The sequence below is a fragment of the Sprattus sprattus genome, assembly GCF_963457725.1.
Source record: "Sprattus sprattus genome assembly, chromosome: 1".
Classification (NCBI taxonomy): domain Eukaryota; kingdom Metazoa; phylum Chordata; class Actinopteri; order Clupeiformes; family Clupeidae; genus Sprattus; species Sprattus sprattus.
The window spans coordinates 51302938-51321676 of record NC_137920.1 but is presented as its reverse complement, the minus strand read 5'-3'; the positions used below and the strand labels follow the sequence as shown (position 1 = coordinate 51321676).

Below are 18739 nucleotides of genomic sequence, written 5' to 3'. Positions count from 1 at the left end.
CGATACTTTGCATAAAAAAAGAGAAAGACAAAAACAGAATTAAGATAAAGTGTTGTATTTTATATATAATAGAACATTTCAGTATGGTAATATGTCACTAATATATTTATTTACTAATATATTTATCCATTTTGTCCAGGTCTGAGAAAATGTAATGTTTTCCTCATCTTTGGAATGAAATCTTTATGAAACTTACAGGTGCCATCATAGATGTATCAACTTGGCTTCATTCCAATTATATGCAAATAAATTATTTTGAAATAATTTGTACATTGTCTTTCATTGTTTTTTCTCTCAAATAAAAATAAGTTGAAGACTAACCTGAACTGCGCATATCAGGGACTTTGATGTTTCGGCTGTGAGGAATGGATATCAAGTTCATTTGAAAATCACTAGTTATTCATTAATTTAGCCAACTTGTCTGAAGCTTTGCCAGGGCAGTGAAGGCCATGCCAACCTACTTTTTTTGTCTGCCTTCACTGTTCTGAACATTTTGTCTCCCTAAGTCATGTCCAGAGGTCAACAGCAATCCGTATCAGTATGGAAGTCAAAACATTAACGTTGCTGTTTTCATTCTAACTAGAGGCAACATGGGGAAAGCAAAATAAGAGCAAGATATAAGAGTGGTTTTATTGATGAGCTGACGCCATCTTGTGTTTGGAAGCTTTGTACATTTAGGCAATATGCAGGGGAGAGGCATGTTCAAACGTCAGACATGAGAGAAGCTAGAATAACAGAAAAAACTATTTGACCTTGAACATGTGAAGCCAACCGCCGTGTTGGAGGAACTGTGTCTAAGTGTGTGTCTGCATTTCCCTCAGTACTGCAGGGTAAATATTTGAGCACTGTATATGAGGACAGTGTGTGTGTGTGTGTGTGTGTGTGTGTGTGTGTGTGTGTGTGTGTGTGTGTGTGTGTGTGTGTGTGTGTGTGTGTGTGTGTGAGAGACTAGGCGGGTCAGTAGAACTTCTTGGAGCTTCCCTCTGGCGTCAACACTGTGAGATTGCCTCTGGCATCCTGGTCTTTCTCAATGGCCTCAAACAGAGATTTGAAATTTCCTGCCCCAAAGCCCTGGAAGAAGTACAAGATTGTATAGATTAACACCATGCAGTTGAGCCACCCTTGGCAAACAGTCATTTGAAGTATTTGATAATAATCCATTATTGAATGACACAACCATTGTCATATGTTACTCAGTTGACTACTTTTCAAAATTGACTCAATAGTTCCACACAAATGTTTTCAGTGTCATAGTGTAATCTGCATTGTTACACTCCTAGTGTAATCTGCATTGATCTTTTCTCAGTGTCCTAGTGTAATCTACATTGTTACACTCCTAGTGTAATCTGCATTGATCTTTTCTCAGTGTCCTAGTGTAATCTACATTGTTACACTCCTAGTGTAATCTGCATTGATCTTTTCTCAGTGTCCTAGTGTAATCTACATTGTTACACTCCTAGTGTAATCTGCATTGATCTTTTCTCAGTGTCCTAGTGTAATCTACATTGTTACACTCCTAGTGTAATCTGCATTGATCTTTTCTCAGTGTCCTAGTGTAATCTGCATTGTTTAGACAAGCACCCGACTCGAACTCCCAACCTCGGATATGGGAGGCGTGCGTGCTGGCAAGGAGGCTACAACCCATGGGTGCTAGCGTGTGTTTTGCTCACTGCCTAGCACTGTACCGTGACACTCGCTTCTAAATTAACCATGTTTAAGAGGCCCTTAAATATTGAGATTCTCCTAATCTTTGAAAATAAATTGCATGCTGTAGTTGTTTCTGAAATGTCCTGTACCAGACATTTCTTCCACTTCACACCACAGTTAAAGGTGCCCCTTTTGACTAGGAAAGGGGGCCTGCCCCGACAGGTAGATTGTAAAAGAAACGCCAGTGGCGCTGCTCAGTCTGTGTGAAGGTGATGCATTCTCTTTGATTTCTTTCTGCCTGGAGTTGGCTGAGAGGAGGGATTGATTGATTAGTCTTTAGGGGCTTAGACCTCTGCATGTGAATAAAGCACATTAGACAGAGTCTCATGTGAGTGACAGAGTGATTGCTGAAGGGTAATGTATAGCTTCTGTCCATTTACAACCGTGAGTACTGGGCGTCAGGATTGATATATAATTATCTAATTATGACTTTCTCTAAGTCAAGGTCTTCGATCTCTCTCCCATGCTTGTCCCTTGGAAATACTCACAAAGTGGTTGTTCCTCTGAATGACCTCCAGGAAGAGAGTGGGTCGGTCCTGTACGGGCTTAGTGAAGATCTGAAGCAGGTAGCCCTTGTCATCAAAGTCCACTAAAATTTTCAACTCCTGGATACAAGCAGGAAAATAAAGGATGTGAACCCCATCACAGAATTCATGCATAGAGGTGATCCCGTTCAAGTTGTCTCAAAAGCCATCTACTTATAATCTGGCATGCACAAATCCATAGCACTACCACGGAAGTAATTGACTAGTCGTGGGAAACTCCATACATCACTTGGTAATGCTTCCCCATGGCTCACCTGCAGTTTGTTTAGGTCCTCCTTTACTTTGATCTTGGCTGACTTGAGGCCCTCCCGGAGGCTGTCGTAGTAAGCGTCCGGTGCGGCCAGGAACTCCATTCCACGAGCCCTCAGGTTCACTATCTGTCTCCACAGCAAAACACACAAGGCAGATCTCAGGTTTTAATTATGAGATGGGTTTTGTCAATCACTGTGCTGTCAGAACAGATTCATTACAACTGATCCTTGAGGCAGAGGCGAGCTGAGACTGAAAAACTCACGGCTTGTATGATGTCGGTTGTGTTAAGTGCAATGTGCTGCACTCCAGGGCCACCATTGTAGTCCACATACTCCTGTTGAAACAAGTGTGTTCATGAATACACTCACCACATGTACTTAGCAGACAACAGAGAGACCCACTTTCCTTTATCATAATCAGTCAAATAGCAAATGTCCAAATTGCTAAAACTGTTGAAATAAAATCTGCATTTTCGTAGTGAATGGACGGTATATTGATTGGCTTTCTTGAGATGGTAAGTTAGTGATATGTAGCAAATGTAAACCCATTGGTTGTTTGGCTGTGTTGGGGCCACCTGTCCAGCAGTGAGGTCTGCGGTGTGTTCTCAAGCACCGCACCTGAATTTGGGACCTCCTTTTACCAGGGGCTGGCTCATTGATGGGCATCTTGATGGTCTCCTCATAGTTGGTGACAACAATGGACCTGAGTGAGCTGTACTGCGTGTGGATCTGCTTGTCGTCTATAGACCAGAAGCGGTGAAACATTAGGCACTTCTGATACCTAGATTGAGAGTTGGACAAGAAGTGCCAGAGATAAAGTAACCGAACTGTAAAACAAGCGCTAATGTCAATACATCTTTTTAATCATTGTTCTATTGATGGTGACAAATGGTGAACTAAATAGTTGACACATCTATGTGTGCGACAGAGGGAGAGAGAGAGAGAGAGATAGAGAGATACCCACCAGTCAGATATTGGAACCATGTCGTCATCTGGCTGGTTACCCACGACGTGATCAATGAATCTTAGACCGCCAGGGGGCCTATACATATTATGAAAAAAGTCAATATATGTAGTAAGTTTAAGTCCTTGTGTGAGAGGCTTGGATTTTAACAGGTTTATCCTGTAGTCATTAACCAATAACTTCTTTCAGCAAACTCATTAATACATCCATTCTTTGCAGAGGTTAGAAAACATCGTCTATCAAGGTGCTTAGTCAGTATTTCACTCACAATTTGGGGAGGAGAGGATCACGGAAGAGGGGCTCTTTGTAGCCAGGCAGGAAGATACCTTTGTAGGGTGTCAGGTATTCTATCAATGTGTGTGTTGTATCTCCATACTGGCAGAGGGTGGAGGCAGACATACAGTATAATAAACATGATTTAAAATTGTAATTAGCAAAACAGCCTCTTTGAAACGGAATCCCAGCCTCTGTTTAGAGTTATTGTTTATTGTGGTACCTTTGCACAAGTGCCTTACCGTTTGAAGGATGGCATATTTGACTTTTCCGTTAGTGTCCTGCTCCACCCAAGGGCCTTTTACAATGACAGCACCTCTTTCCTGAGCTGTCTGTAAATATTTAAGTAACAGATTATAGTTACAGCCTCAGCACAGGTTTTAAGTGCAACACAGTGCATGCATGGAAGTTCATATCTGAAGAATTACGTGAACAAGATGTCTCTCATTCTGAAATCAGTTCTCCATTCAAACTATCCAATGTCAGATCTGGCCTGGTAAATAAAAGACTTTCAACTAATGTATCCATGGCAACTAAGATTACCTTAACTAAGAAGTCACAGTCCTCCACCTGAAAGGCGATGTCTTTCACCCCATCACCATGCTTCATCAGGTGTTCTCCCATTTCTGACGAGCAAAGATATATAAAGGGTCATTTTCTGGCAGTTTAGTAAATGCACTGAAAAGTATGTACTCAGAGAGAAGAGATGTAAAAGCACACAAACCAACCCTCATTCCCAGGATTAAGAGGGGACTCGAAGACAAACATGATCTGTGGGAACCAAAGAAAAAGAAAAATATAACTTCATATTTGAATGAGCCTTGAGTAAACATGTCTGTTGAGTGTCCTGGTGGTGGTGTGTGATAGGAAGGACAGTGGCACTAAGGGAGAACACACCTTATCCTGTTTTATGACATGAGACACCACTTCTCTGCTGCCCGTCTCCAGGCCTTTGTACGCCATCAGCTCGAAGCCCATCTTATCACAGTAGAACGAAGCAGCCTGACAAGATAACATGGAGTGAGATAGATTAAATAAAAGTGTAAATTCACCCATAGCTCTGAGCCTAACGCCACACACATATTTGGGGGGGGCGTAATCTCCTGTGAATGATGAGTCTCTATCGACAAATGAAAATGAGACTCACACCTGAGGGTGGGGGCTGGGGGAGGTTCTTTTCATAATGTAGATAAGTCCCAAATGATTGACTCTACATCAGCATATACCTTTCAAGGTTGAAGATGATTTTTAAACGCTGGGTGGCGTTTGAGTGATTTTCAACCCACAACATGCAGTTCTTTGTAAAATTGTTAGTTCTGTCAGTATCAACAACCGCATTGATGTGTTTCATCACAGTACAGTCATATCGTTTAGTTCATGCATGTTTACTGGGTGTCTGCCAACATTACAAACAGACTTGCATCAGATGGACGACACAGCTTCAACAATTTCGCAATTTCAATTTCAACATATTTCCCTGTAGTTATTAGATTAAACCACACATGGTATTCTAAGAAATAACTATTTCATGTCTCTATCAATTCTGATGATGAGGGAGTCTTTGGTTGGTTTTACAAATGCAAGATCAGTAAGCTAAACTCATTGGTATTATTTGAATAGTCGCCTTAGTCTTGACAGTAAGCAGTTTTGGAAAACTCAGCATGACATTACCTGTTTGGCATTGCCCACCCAGAAGGTCAGATGATGAAATCTCAGAAATCGGCCCCTCTCTGGCTAGAACGGTAAATGACAAATATGTCCTTAGTATGTGCGTCGTAATGGCGTTGTCAGAAATGTGGTGAATATGAATAGTCATAACACAGGTGTCTTTGAGGAGTATTTCCAATTGATCTACCTTTTCTCCCTTGTCAGTGTAGGAAGTCTGAAGGAACAAAAAGGTTTGTTTTAAAGCATGAGTTATCACAGATTATCACAGAGAATGAGTGTGATGAACAATGCATGATTTTATCTCTTTTAAATAGTCTTTCATAATTCACAGCTAGAAACTGACACCCCATAATTAAACATTAGCTAGTCATTATGAGGAAACATTCCTTACAAAGCTCTCTACTTTTCAGCCACTATCACATGTTATCAGAATTGATAATTGACAATAGATGGAGATGAAGTGCCCTAAGATTAGTAGGTTTCAGAGATGCTATGTTATTTCAGGCGTTGGCACCTACTCACCATGATGTTGACCGTGATGGGGGCCTGTGACGATCAAGAGGCACCAGAATGATCTAAAGCGATTGCCAGGGACATGTGCCCCGGATAAGTAGTGGCCAAAGGCCCCCTGATGATTGGCCTGTAGGTCAACACCCCTCTGTCCTGTGCTCAAGCCCACCCCCTTGCCATAGGTGATCTCCCTGCCGTCACATCCACCTCATGTTTGCCAGGCATTGTCATCTGGCCAGCGCTGTATTGATTCTCTTCATTTCCTTATTTGGGATGACAAATGCTTTCCTGATCTAAGGTCATTTTCCGCAGGGAAAAAAGGAGGGGGGGGGGGGGGGGGGGGGTGCATTGAGAAGGTTCTTCAGTGTATTTCAGTTCACTTAGACTTGTGTTGACATGTTCAAGTCAGTTAGACCTGCAGACCTGTAGACATGTAAGGCTATTCTCTGCAAGGGCTCCCTAGTGGTGGAGTGAGCCAGTGAATTGCTCAGCTCTGCATGTCTAGATCCGCCCAGCCCCCAAGAACCCTCAACAACCCAAACAATTCATTCCTCCAACTTCCAAGCCTTAGAAATGCTTTTTATTTATTGTTTCCTGTTTGCATGTAATGTTTTGTTTAGAGTTATAACATGTTTGAATGGTTTACATTTGGCGGTTTGCTTAGAATATAAAAACACTTAATTTAAAAGCTATAAAGCTATCTGGCTGCCAGATGAATAGATGTCAATATGAGAAACCCATAATATTGCATTTAAAAGTCATCTTAGCCCGCCGGTTGTCTGTGCCTGTCTCAGTATTGACATTGCCCACTTCAGTATGAGAATATGGTCCCTATTTCCATTCTGCCACTAGAGGGAAGCGCAGTACTGCATCTAAACACACAACAACAGACCTGATACACTGGCACTTGAACCAAGTAACTTCACAGTTAACTTTACAATTAACAGTTAACAGTAACTTTGGCTTGTGTCAGACAATTGCAACCAGTGATCTTGTTTACCCATAATTCATTGAAGAAAGAAACTGTGCTCATCTCTTGTACTGGCCATTCTGTTTTCATTCTGTCTTCCAACCATGTGCAGCATTTACAAAAGACAATTCTTAGAAATATTCAATAAGAATATTTAAACTTCAAGGTACTTTTGCTTCCCTATCTGGTATCAAAGTAAGTTACTTATACATTCTGATAGTAAATTGTGATTTGTTAAGAGGGTGCTCTTGGGCCCCCAAAGGAGTCAAATATCATAAGCCGAATATACAGAGGAAAGGTGAAAGCTGCCCTATCTGCTGACTGGTAAGAAGAGTGTCTGAGGTCAGACAGCAGTGATGATTAGAAAGAAGGCTGTCGGAACGATAGCACCAGCACTAACTTCAACACTGTAAACTAAAAACTAGTCCATACATTGTCACGTACACACATATACACAGCCTGTCAGATCAGATCACAGGCACATGCCTTGCACATATTAGTCACGGATTGCACTGATTATATACTATACAATTATCACTGTCTACTCCAAAATTAGAAGCTACTTTTGAAATAAAATGAATCATTTTGGAATACAAAGGTCTACATTTTTTGTAATCTGAAAAAAAGATTGAACAAAATGTTCATTTTTCTGCTTGGTACATTTGTATAATATATTTTGAGGAAAGGTAGGCTAAATGACAAAAAATATACAACCACATTTCCTCTATCTTGGAACAAAATATGTATCGTGCTAGATCAAACTGTAGAAATGTGCAAGGTATGGGAAATGTCGTCTCTTTAACAGAACATTAGGGAATTTCTTGATACGACCGACTCGCCATCCAGCGAAGCATGTGATCAGATTGTGCCGCGCTGTGATTTTCTATTGGCTGTAATATATTGCCAATGCTGCGTTCCCGTGTTTGTCAAAATGTTGGTACCGACAAGTCAGCAGCACATTACCCGAGAAATCAGATTAAAACCAATAATGAAAGATACCAATGGCAGCGCGTAATTTAAAAAAATAGTTTGTATTGATTTTGCTTTTAGGTAATGCATATATTTGTATACAGAGACCTTGCGGGAAGTAGGCTAGATTATTTTCCTATGCTACTGTAAATATTTTACTATTAAACGTTTTACTATTAAACATCTTGTTGCATAAAACCAATGTCGCTTAATTAAAAAACACAGTGTGACAATCGTTTGCGATATCCGAGTTCTAAACTTGCAGCCTTCATTGCTCTGAGAACGTGTGAACGCAGCATTAAATCTCACCAACACTCACATTGGTTTAGGATTGGCTTTGGTGTGGGTGTGTTCCTACCATTCAGGCAGCGTACGTAAATCGGAACACGTACAGCTGACACATGACTTCAGCTGTTAAACTCTCGAGTGCCATTGGCAGAGAGGATTGAAGATTAAATTGAAATCTTTGCTATTGGTCAAAAATTCAGGTTTCGTTTTTCGCGACTGGTTGTAATTGCAAGTGAATGCGGAAGTTGTGGAGTGTACTGAGTCACCGTTGTATCAGCTGATTCTTTCTGAGTGAGTAGCTCGATTGTGTGTTATTATATATAATTTCACAATGTAATTTTTCGCATTTAGCAGTCTTGTTGGACGGTAACCGTACAGTGTTAAGAGACGCATGGTTATAGCAAATTTTACCATTTAACAACGAGTTCGTGAGCGAGGGTTCTCCACCATTGCTACATTCAGCTATCGAATGATGGCTAGCGTAGCCGCCTAGCACATTCGACTAGTAAAGAAGTCCGGCTTAGCGCACGACTCGCCTTCCTCAAATGGAACCGGCATGTCAAGAGTCTTTTCATTGACTTCCCGCTGTTTCGTGGCGTGGTTGATTAACGATTGGAATGCTGTATCTTCATGAGCCGAATTCATTCTTCCCACTTGAGCGACTATTATTCGTTTAATATATCGCTTTTGCCATTTTGACAACATGTTAGTCAAATTGGCAATGAATACTAGTTTATTAAACGTGCTATCGCTAACAGCGAAACAATACTGGTGTGAATAGATAGTCACTGCTACCACATACCATTGTATGGGTGGACTGTGAAATGCATTACTTCACCATTTGAGATCAAGCTTAATGTTAGAGGGAAACATGGGAATGGCGCCAGTTTAGTTAAACGCAAATTGCTGATAGACGTCTTAATTGGGGGTGTGCTTTTTGTTCACATCCTCGACAGAGAAAACGGGCAAGTACCCCTACTCGAGTACTCGTGTTCTTTGGGTAAGGGGTTTGATCTGGCTACAAGTGGAATTTAATCACCAGCAAAATATTTTGCTACCATTTCGGCTTTTGCTGTGTCCTCTCTGCTAGCATTGCTGGTACGCCTGACGGTGGTAACAGACGTTGACATTTTGTGTTTAAATGCGATGTGATGGTGCATTGTACAAGCAACTTATCCAGCTAAGTAGTAGAGTTGTATGGCCGCTTTGCGCTGCATACCTTGCACTGCACTATTTTACAACTGTGTTCAATTTCGCCAAAGTGCACATACCTCACTATGCGTTTTCAAAGCCATTGTTAGCTAGCTTGTGCTGTCTGTTTTGTTTATTCATTCTCTGTCACACATAATAACCTGTGTTTTCGGCGTCAAGCGTTGCCACGCAAAGAATACTGTCACTTTGCAGCCAAGTTGAGTGAGAGAGGCTATTATTTGTGCACGTTCATTTGTACTCACTTGTCTTCACATTGCACGTTCATTTGTACATTACCCTTCCTCAATTTGCTCCATTTCCTCGCTTCACAAATAACAAATGTGACATTATAAAAATCGATGTCTGCAATTCTGCTCTCTCGCTTTGAATGAATGGAATGTTGACGTTCTACAATTAAAGTGCTGAAGAATATCAAACAACATCAAACAGTGATTACCTGCGGTGAATATGGAATGACACTTGTCCCGTCAGAAATGAATACATCGTTTTTTACTGGATCTACAATTCTTGGGCAGGGCTAGAGTAGATTTGTATTATGGGTAACTCACGTAGTAGCGCCAGTGACCGTAGCGATTTGTTTTGGAATGTTTACACAACTCATTAGGAAAGGGTACCAAACTGAAGGGAAACACTCGCTATAAAGTTTGAAAATTAAACTTCGTTAATTTTTGCACGGTGTCAATCTAACCAGTGCAACTTGTGCAGCAATGCATCGGCCGAAATGTCTTATTGATGGGCAACGATCATGTTACAGGTCAGACTGCACTTAAAATAGCTCTTATTCATGACGCTCGTCACCAGCAGAGGATCTACTCCTCTGCTGCTAACAGGTATTTGCATATAATACGTGTGTAGGTAACATACAGTCATAATATTAAATTAAATGAATAACTGTAAAGACAGTGTGCCCACTTGTGTATGATTTGACATGAGCATACTGAAGATAGAATGTTGCATTTGATCCTTCAGCCTTCAAGAGACAGTTTTGGGGTTTATTTCTGTTACGTCAACAGCAGTTTCCATTATCAGTGGATCGAAACCATGTCTGTGGAGCAGGAAAAAAGGTGCAATTTTCACACTTGCAGACCACTTATTGAAAAGCAGCTCTTGATAGCTGACTTCTCTCACTCTTTGGCTTGGAGGAATGAGAGCCATATCATATGATGTGAGGGCAGCCTGTTGCTAGCTGCAGTGATCCCTTGACTATGTGTGGTTAGTTAGTTATATTGCATTCAATATATTCTCTGTTGTGAATAAAAAAAAAATCAAGTACAATATCCTGTTAATACAGTCTTACAGGTTGTGTTGTAAGGGTCCTGTCATTAAATAATGTAATTATGGTATAGAATAGATGATGATGGATGTGATGTGGACATGGGTTTTGTTAGTCCTGGGCAGAACTGCAAAAAGTTGCAAAGAGATACAAGATTCAAGCAGCAGTTCTACTTCCCACTACTTTGCACACGCACATTTGATGTGAGCACGAGAGAGAGAGCGATACAGAGAGTGCACATCGGTTACAGAGCTTGTCATTGTTGGCATCTGATGGAAGATAGCCAGCTGATTCACTAAGACAAAACTTGAAGGCTATGGCATTTAGAAGCTTTTTTCAAAAGAAAAAAGGGTAAAGGTAGCACAAACAGGCGTGGCTAGAAGAGGACTAGTTGTCACCTGTTGCTTACTATTTGGGGAAGAGCGTACCTGACCTAAAAGGGAATGAAAGGATGAGAACTGATTACACTCAACTTTAATATCCACCAGTTTAAACAGCAGTCTTTAAAGGAGTATCTAAACTTCAGTTTACCACGTAGAATACTAACCACGAGAGAGCAAGATAATGGGGAGGGAGAATGAAAACCTACGCTTCTAGTGAGTGCGGAGAGCATAGACAGGATTCTCAAACAAATACTACTAAAATACCACTTAACAGTGAAGTCATATTTTTCAGTGTTTGCACAGTACTAACCTTAAAACTTTGAAAATGAACGAGATATTTTGCCTTCTTTCAAAATTTTGAAACTGGCACTTTCGTTTCACAAAGGTCACGAACCCTGCTCACTGTAGCAGTGTCCTTGTACCTCATGTTAGCCCTGACACCACTAGACACCTGCCATAAGTATATTTCAGACCTGTGGGAGACACTGGGGGTGCCTTTCAGTTACATTTCCTCTCTTAAATGTCTGAACATCCTTAATGCTATGTTTCCTTATATTTAATCAAGCAGTACGCTGTTAATAATTAGTTGGCCTGATTGTTTTACAGCATCATTATCAGGCGTTTTGAGTTGGCAAGTTCACCTCATTGTCATCTGCACATTGATATAGGGCCATATTTGCCGTGTGACTGAGAGCCATATCTATATGTCTTTGGGACTTGAGATCATATGTTGATTGGTAAGGGCATAAATTCTCCAGTCCAGAGGAGTCTCTGATAGTAGGAGTTTATGTGAAGTCTGATTAGGAGTTTATGTCAAGTTAATAACTACTAGATTTGCCTGAGGGCTGTGTTTGTGTCTCACTTCAGAGACCTCCACGGTTATAAATACTGTATAAATAAAGATTTCTTGATAAAAATGAAGTGAAAATAAAGTGTCATCTCGGACCCACCCCCGCCACAGAATCTGAAAAAACAAACAAACCGTGTTGCACTTGATAACTCACCAGGTTCTGCTTTTTGTCACTGCCATTTTGACCAGACCAAACCCCATGACCTGTTGTGGCGTTGTGTTGACTTTCTGGGGAAAGTTTGTTTTTGCCTCTAGGCCTTGTGAAAATAAGCAGTTCTCTTTTCACTTGAACTTCTGCTGCACCGTGAGGCAGAGGCCTCAGAGCAGGCTTAATGTGAGATGATGTCACTGAACTGAATAAGACTGGATTCAGTGATATACCACGGATGTCAGGTGATTTAAATATGACTGAAGTTAATAAAGTGTCGCTGATTTCTTAAACTGAGAAGACCAAGCCTTTGAGGACATTCTGGGGGGGGGGGGGGGGGGGTCACACAAACACTTCCCTCGAGGCATATGAGAGGTCACTTAATTGTAGCAGTTGTAGGCCTAATGTCACATATTTAACATTTCCTCCCTGATCAGCAGAAGTTTGAGCTATTTCAGCATTTAAGTTTCTTTGGTAAAATGATGTTTGTGTGTGTTTTTTCTTTTTCTTTCTGGTCTTTCACAGGAATGCTTACTGCTCATTCCGGAGGCATTGATCAAGATGTTGTCATAATAATCTGTTGTTTACAAAGTATCTAAGATAAGATCACTTTTAGAGCGATGCCCTATATCCCGTTATAACTGCACAGAGGGCCAGTATGCGGGGTAGCAGACCACATCACGTATTCACTGGTAAAACGTATATTTCCACAAGGGTTCCATTGGCGTTGTGTCTAAAGGTTATTTTAACCGAACCATTGGCTCTTTCTTTAGTCTCTCCTTGAGCCAGGGCACACCACAAAAGGATGACTAACCCAGCGGGTGGCACAGACCTCCTGGCTCTATGCTTCTGAGGTTCTTTGAAGTGAAAATGGGCTTCAACAAAAGAGTTATCCAGCTCATTATACACGATTATGTGTGGTTATTAGGGATGCACCGATCCGATATTTGTATCGGTACCGATATTGAAGACATTTCTAGATCGGGTATCGGTGACAATGGGCCGATCCATATTTAAAAAAACATTTTTTTATGTTTATTTGTATGTATTTACATGGAGGCTTTGTTTAATTCATATCATGCTCCGGTATCATTGTTTTAAACGGACTGTTATTATATTGAAACACGCACATTCAAAGATTTAGGGTGGCGCGATAGCAGACAATCCAGAGAACAGCCATCAAAAGCCTTCCCGCACGTTAACTGTATGAAAAACTATCTGTTGATAGTGACGTTGCCTAGCAACGCTGTCTGCTCAGTTAAGTTCGGTGAATAGTGACAAGTTCAGTTCGTCGCCCATCAGTGGCAAAGTAGTTGTGCCTTATACATTTCCAATGCTTAAATCATCATTGTTCGACATGTATGTGAGGCATTGTGTGCGTACATAATGAATGTAAGGGGTTTCATGAAGTTACGGCTGTGATAGGTAGACTATTATGAGTGCAGGTTGCTATTAGTAGCGATTAGCATGCTAAGCGGAGATTTAGTTATGTTCTGATGTTGATTCGCTGTAATAAAGATGGGTTCATTCTGTTAAGATTTCGACTGGATGAGCTATGAATGAGATTCATGTTGCCTAGTGTAATGTCCACAATTATATGTATCGAGTAATGTTAGTTGTGTAATTGTTATCGTGTAGCAATAACTCATGCTAAAGTAATTCAGTGCAGTCCCCATTCTCATTGCAGGCACACACGTGTACAATCACATGCATCGTCATGTAATGGAAATTGATGAATGCACATTAAAGAGAGATAAAGAATACAGTTTTGGTACTTGTGGGTCTTTTAACAGAGTAGAACCAGCAAATGCATTAACAGGTCACCATGCTGAGCCTCTACAATGTAACGTAAAAGTTGACGCTAGCGGATATGATTGCTAACTAATATGAAGACTAGCCCTAGTTAGAACGTACATTATTTTTGATTATTTTTATCCTATGTTATGAATTGATAATGATGACTAGACATGATGTTTAGTAGCAAATGAGCAAAAAATGCACCAAGATCTCATGTCATGCACTCCTCTTTTCTCCCTGTGGTCACACACATACACACAGTTACCATACTTTCACGCAGTTTTTTTAATATCGGTATCGGATCGGTATCGGCCGATACTAAACCTCAGATATCGGTATCGGTATTGGAGGTGAAAAAAGCGGATCGGTGCATCCCTAGTGGTTATAACAGACAATGTGCATAGTATGAATGAACCTTCTGTAATCTAACTGCACTTCACCGTTATCACGCCCTTAGCACTCTTGCTGTGTGTGCTCAAGGGTGGTGCTCCGTCCTCACTCAAGTGGTAAAAAGGATACACCAGGCTGACTGCCAAATGAATGGTTGTGAGAATCATATGAACCTGCTCCAGTGAGTGGGTAAATAGTCAAATAAGGTCTAGCAAGCGTAGACCTGCCTGGTACCACACAAAGTGAAGAAACAGGAATCCCAGCTATGTGTTGGCCCGACCTAGCAGGCCTAGAAGGCAGATAATCACATATGAATCTCGGTGTGAAAAATGATGCCCCGTTATTTCTAACCTCAGCGGTACTCAAAGCTATAGGTCAGGCTATAGCATTTGATTTGCCTTATTATGCCACTTGCTGTTTTCATTTTTGGTAAGGATATCTGATTGAACCATTTGTGCCTTCAGTCAGCATGCCTGCATTTTGCTTTAACTAGACTGAGCCGCAGTCGTTTTTGTATTCAGTAGGGTCCACGAAGAGTGAGTGAGTGAGTGAGTGATTTGCAGTAGCTTAACCTATGGGAAAGTTCATGCTCAGGATGTTAAGCAGCTTGTTATGTGTCTAAAGGTAGCAAGTATGAGAGTGTGGAAGAATGTGTGTGTGAGAGACGGAGAGTGTGTGTGTGAGCGTACGTCTGTGCACGCGGACAAGAGAGCAAGAGGGACAGACGTCACAGCCTTGGTTGGTTTTAATAGGAGCGTGCAGGGGAGGAGTGAGCTGCCACTGTGGTAGCGAGTAGTAGCCCTCTGTCTCCCAGCAGGGAAAAGGCGCTGAGGTTTCTGCCTGGGCTGACTTAATCTGCAGGACGTAGCCTACACTCTAAAAACACTGGGTCTGTGCCGCGACTCAAAGCTTGGTAAGAAAAATCAGCCGCTCGCCGGGGAGATAGATAGATAGATAGATGGATAGATACGAGAGTACAGTTTCAGTGGCGGTAGTTTGAAATGCTAGCAGGCTTTTTTTCTTTTTCGGAGGGGGTGTGTCAGGGCATAGAGGAACTTTGGGGAAGTTGGGCACGCGCAGGGTTGGGGGGCGGGGGGGGGGATGGTTGTGGTAAAGCCATCTTAACACATTTTTGCAGAAAGTTTGCTGTCTAACTCGCACTTCAGCCCACCTCATGTCATTTAATGGATGTTAAATGGCAGCTTGCATGTTATTAAAAACCTCTGGATCGCACAGTTTGGCAAGATTGGCATTCCACCAGGTTTTGCTTGGTCAGGGATTTGACTGTAGGAGTAATTGAGTTCCTTATCGGTCGTTTGACATGCGGTAAGCTGTGGAAATTGCAAATATGATGTTTGTCCTTGGCAAATATTATGTTTGTAGGTCCTTGTTTCTGTTAAGCTCAGACCTAACCGGTTTGGAATTAGGCTAGTTTGGTTCTTCTGTGGTGGCTGCTCTGAGGCCATGTATGGAGAAACATATAGTTCAAAGTTTACATTTTCTATTTCCTGGATTGTAAGCGTATAGCATACATTGTCAATGAATCCATTGGAGTTATGGTCCTTTCAGGTATTACAGGTATATAGCCTATGTTTTGAGAGGCAACTGTTTGGCATTCTCTGTAAAGTACAGCTCCCATTGAAAGAGGGGAAAATGGACCTGCCGTTGTTGTGAATGTTTGGCAAGGCGCTGACCACAACCGCAGCGTACCACACTACAATACGCTACAGTGCTTGTACTCTGGCCGGAAGCGACGGATATGGGAGTCATTTCATTGTTGCGCGGTCATTTCCTCAGCAATGCTGGCAGGAGCTACATTTTTTTTATTGTAAATTCCTTTGAGCAGAGCTACAAGCTGATGCAGGATCAGATTAACTTGTTGCAAGAACGTACATGCTGTGCCTTGATTTTGATGTTGGACATATTCATAGTCCACACTAGGCCATTTACAGGAATCTATAAAGGTCCATGAAAGCCTATATCCACATTTTATAATAACTTGGTGAGGATTGCAGCGTCTTACAACACAGTCAGTTTATTTAATATAAAAGCAGATTGCTTGTTCACCATGTCATGGCCTAGGGCGTATCCTACCATGGCAATAAGATAGCACAGTGAAAATGAAAGCATTTATTTTAGTGAGTTTAGAACAACATGCCTGGAAATCACTGACTTGCAGATAACATTGATGCACCACGTGGGGAAACTAAGCAGGATTAATGTGCATTTCTCAGCCATAAATGCTCCCAACGGCAAGTTGTCGATATGTCATGATGCCGAAAGCTCCATGTTGACCGAGGCATTCTGGATGAATATGTTAATTCACTGCATGGAGAACTACAGTTAAAGCTGTAGGTGGATGATTGATAGGATGTAATGGACCTATTGAATATCATTAGGCTGTAAGCCATCCTAAGGTCCTCTTATAAATCACTCCATGAAAACATGACATTGTCCTATTGACTGCAATTATCCTAACAAATATTTTCTTTAATTAGCCAGAGTTGACATCATAAAGCATGTCTCTGTTCAGTGAACCATAGTGTAGAAGCACAGGGAACTGGTAGAACTGTTCTCATGACTATTAAATTACTTCCACACTTGTCCAGACTGAACTCAACAATTCTAGCTGAAGCAGGTTCATTCTGTCATTCTGTCTGTGTGGGTTGGGTGTGTGTGTATGTTTGTCTGGCTGTGTGGGTAGGGTGGGTGTGTGTATGTATGCATGTGTGTGTGTGTGTGTGTGTGTGTGTGTGTACAGGTGTGTGTATGTCTGTCTGTGTGTGTGTGTGTGTGTGTGTGTGTGTGTGTGTACATGTGTCTGTCTGTCTGTCTGTGTGTGTGTGTGGGTAGGGTGTGTGTGTATGTGTGTGTGTACATGCGTCTGTCTGTCTGTCTGTCTGTCTGTCTGTCTGTCTGTGTATGTCTGCCTGTCTGTGTGGGTAGATAGAAAAATGGTAACTTTATTAATCCCGTTTAGGGTGTGTGTGTCTGTCTGTCTGTCTGTGTGGGTGTGTGCATGTGTGTGTGTGTGTCTGTCTGTCTGTCTTGGGTAGGGTGTGCATCAGTGATGATGGGAGTGTGTTAGGGCTGTAACGATACACCTACCTCACGATTCGATTCGTATCACGATTCTTGACCCACGGTTCGATACAACCCATGATATTATTATTATTATTATTATTATTATTTTTTTTTTTTTACCTCGCGATTTTTAAAATATATTTTCTAATTCACATTAGAATAAGTATGAGCTATAAAAAAATGAAGAAACAATTTATAACCAAATATTGAGGTTTTTATTACTCAAAGCAATGCTTTTGAAAAACATTCAACAAACTTCGGAACCTGTTATCTATCTGCAGAGCAAATGTCAGGCTCATACAAAAACATTAACGTGAATTAATTGATGCTAATATCTAGCGCGGTCTCTATAGGATTTCCCATATACGTTAGCATTAAGCTAACGTATTTTCTACCACAGTAAAACATGCAATACTATGTGATTGTTTTTAGAAAACGAATTTTACGTGATGAGATTACTAAAATGTAGTCTGCATGTCTGCTCAGTTTAGCAGTGCTACCCAAGCAAAGGTTTGAAAAGAACTTCAAGATTCAGACTTTCTGTTAGGGAAACAGCTTTCTATCTGCCAAGCAAATGGCAGGCTCATGACAACACGCGCTACCTTTGGGAGCATGAACTGCACTGAGTAAATTTTGCGCAACAATTGACCCCAAAGCTGAAGCAAGCAGCCGCCTTTACTAGCGAACCAAACTTTTTGAGGGCATGTCACGGTTCTGCCTCCTCGCATCGCGATGCAGGTTCGTGGCCCAGAGTGTCGCGATTTCTCGGTTCGATCCAATATCGTTACAGCTCTAGAGTGTGTGCATTATCTGGCTTCTGTACAGGTTCTGTTGTAAAGTGTGGCGGTGTGTGAATGGGGGCGATGTGATAGGCAAGAGAAGAGGAGACTTTACAATGTTGATGACTGCCTGCCTTAAAGCCATCTGCTCGCACATGCTTACACACACACACACACACACTCGCATACACACAAACACACACACAAACTTGCATACACACTCACACACACACACACACACTCGCATACACACACACACACTCGCATACACACACACACACTCGCATACACACACAAACTCGCATACACACACACACACACGCATACACACGCGCTCTCGCATACACACTTGGGCCTAATCTCGATTCTTCTCCTTGCCCCTTTTGCTTAGTCTTGTCTTAGTCTTAACCCTAGCACTTGCAAGTGTAAGGGCCAAGGGCTGAGATCTTTCCCCTATGAAATGAGACGCCACTCGGTTTCGGGTACGTCATGCGTGACTGTATGAGCTATGAAACTAGCGATTTAAAAAAAGTCTAATGAAGAACATGGTTGCAAATATATATGTATACAACTGTGTAGAGCACGAAACAAGACTGTCGTCATTTTTAAATTAATTATAAGCCAAAAATACTTACATGTAGTGTATGTAGCATGATAGCTGGCAAGCTACCATATAAG

General features: G+C 41.4%; 2 protein-coding genes across 3 annotated transcripts in view; one reads left to right on the top strand and one right to left on the bottom strand.

The window, feature by feature from the left end:
* Positions 1 to 931: 931 nt before the first annotated feature.
* On the bottom strand, positions 932 to 4742 carry hpda (4-hydroxyphenylpyruvate dioxygenase a). Its single transcript, XM_080839757.1, has 11 exons — positions 4638 to 4742; positions 4469 to 4511; positions 4284 to 4366; positions 3983 to 4072; positions 3736 to 3842; positions 3468 to 3545; positions 3122 to 3284; positions 2767 to 2838; positions 2507 to 2629; positions 2196 to 2312; positions 932 to 1071 (listed from the first exon to the last, which is right to left on the bottom strand). The coding sequence occupies exons 1-11, from the start codon at positions 4716 to 4718 to the stop codon at positions 958 to 960; spliced, it is 1071 nt and encodes a 356-aa protein (XP_080695883.1). The 5' UTR covers positions 4719 to 4742; the 3' UTR covers positions 932 to 957.
* A 3643-nt stretch (positions 4743 to 8385) lies between these two features.
* mtmr4 (myotubularin related protein 4) overlaps positions 8386 to 18739 on the top strand; it is a 66481-nt gene continuing 56127 nt past the window's right edge. For both annotated transcript variants that reach the window (XM_080839464.1, XM_080839463.1), the window contains exon 1: positions 8386 to 8436. The gene's annotated coding sequence lies outside the window, so the exon portion shown is untranslated. The remainder of the gene's footprint in view (positions 8437 to 18739) is intronic.

What these genes read in the sequence shown, in the direction of transcription:
- hpda (XM_080839757.1), bottom strand. Translation starts at nt 4,718, where the DNA reads ATGGGCTTCGAGCTGATGGCGTACAAAGGCCTGGAGACGGGCAGCAGA. An exon ending in AATATGCCATCCTTCAAACG is followed by an intron (nt 3,843 to 3,982) that starts GTAAGGCACTTG and finishes ACCCTCTGCCAG; the next exon opens with TATGGAGATACAACACACAC. An exon ending in CAACCGACATCATACAAGCC is followed by an intron (nt 2,630 to 2,766) that starts GTGAGTTTTTCA and finishes CTGTGGAGACAG; the next exon opens with ATAGTGAACCTGAGGGCTCG.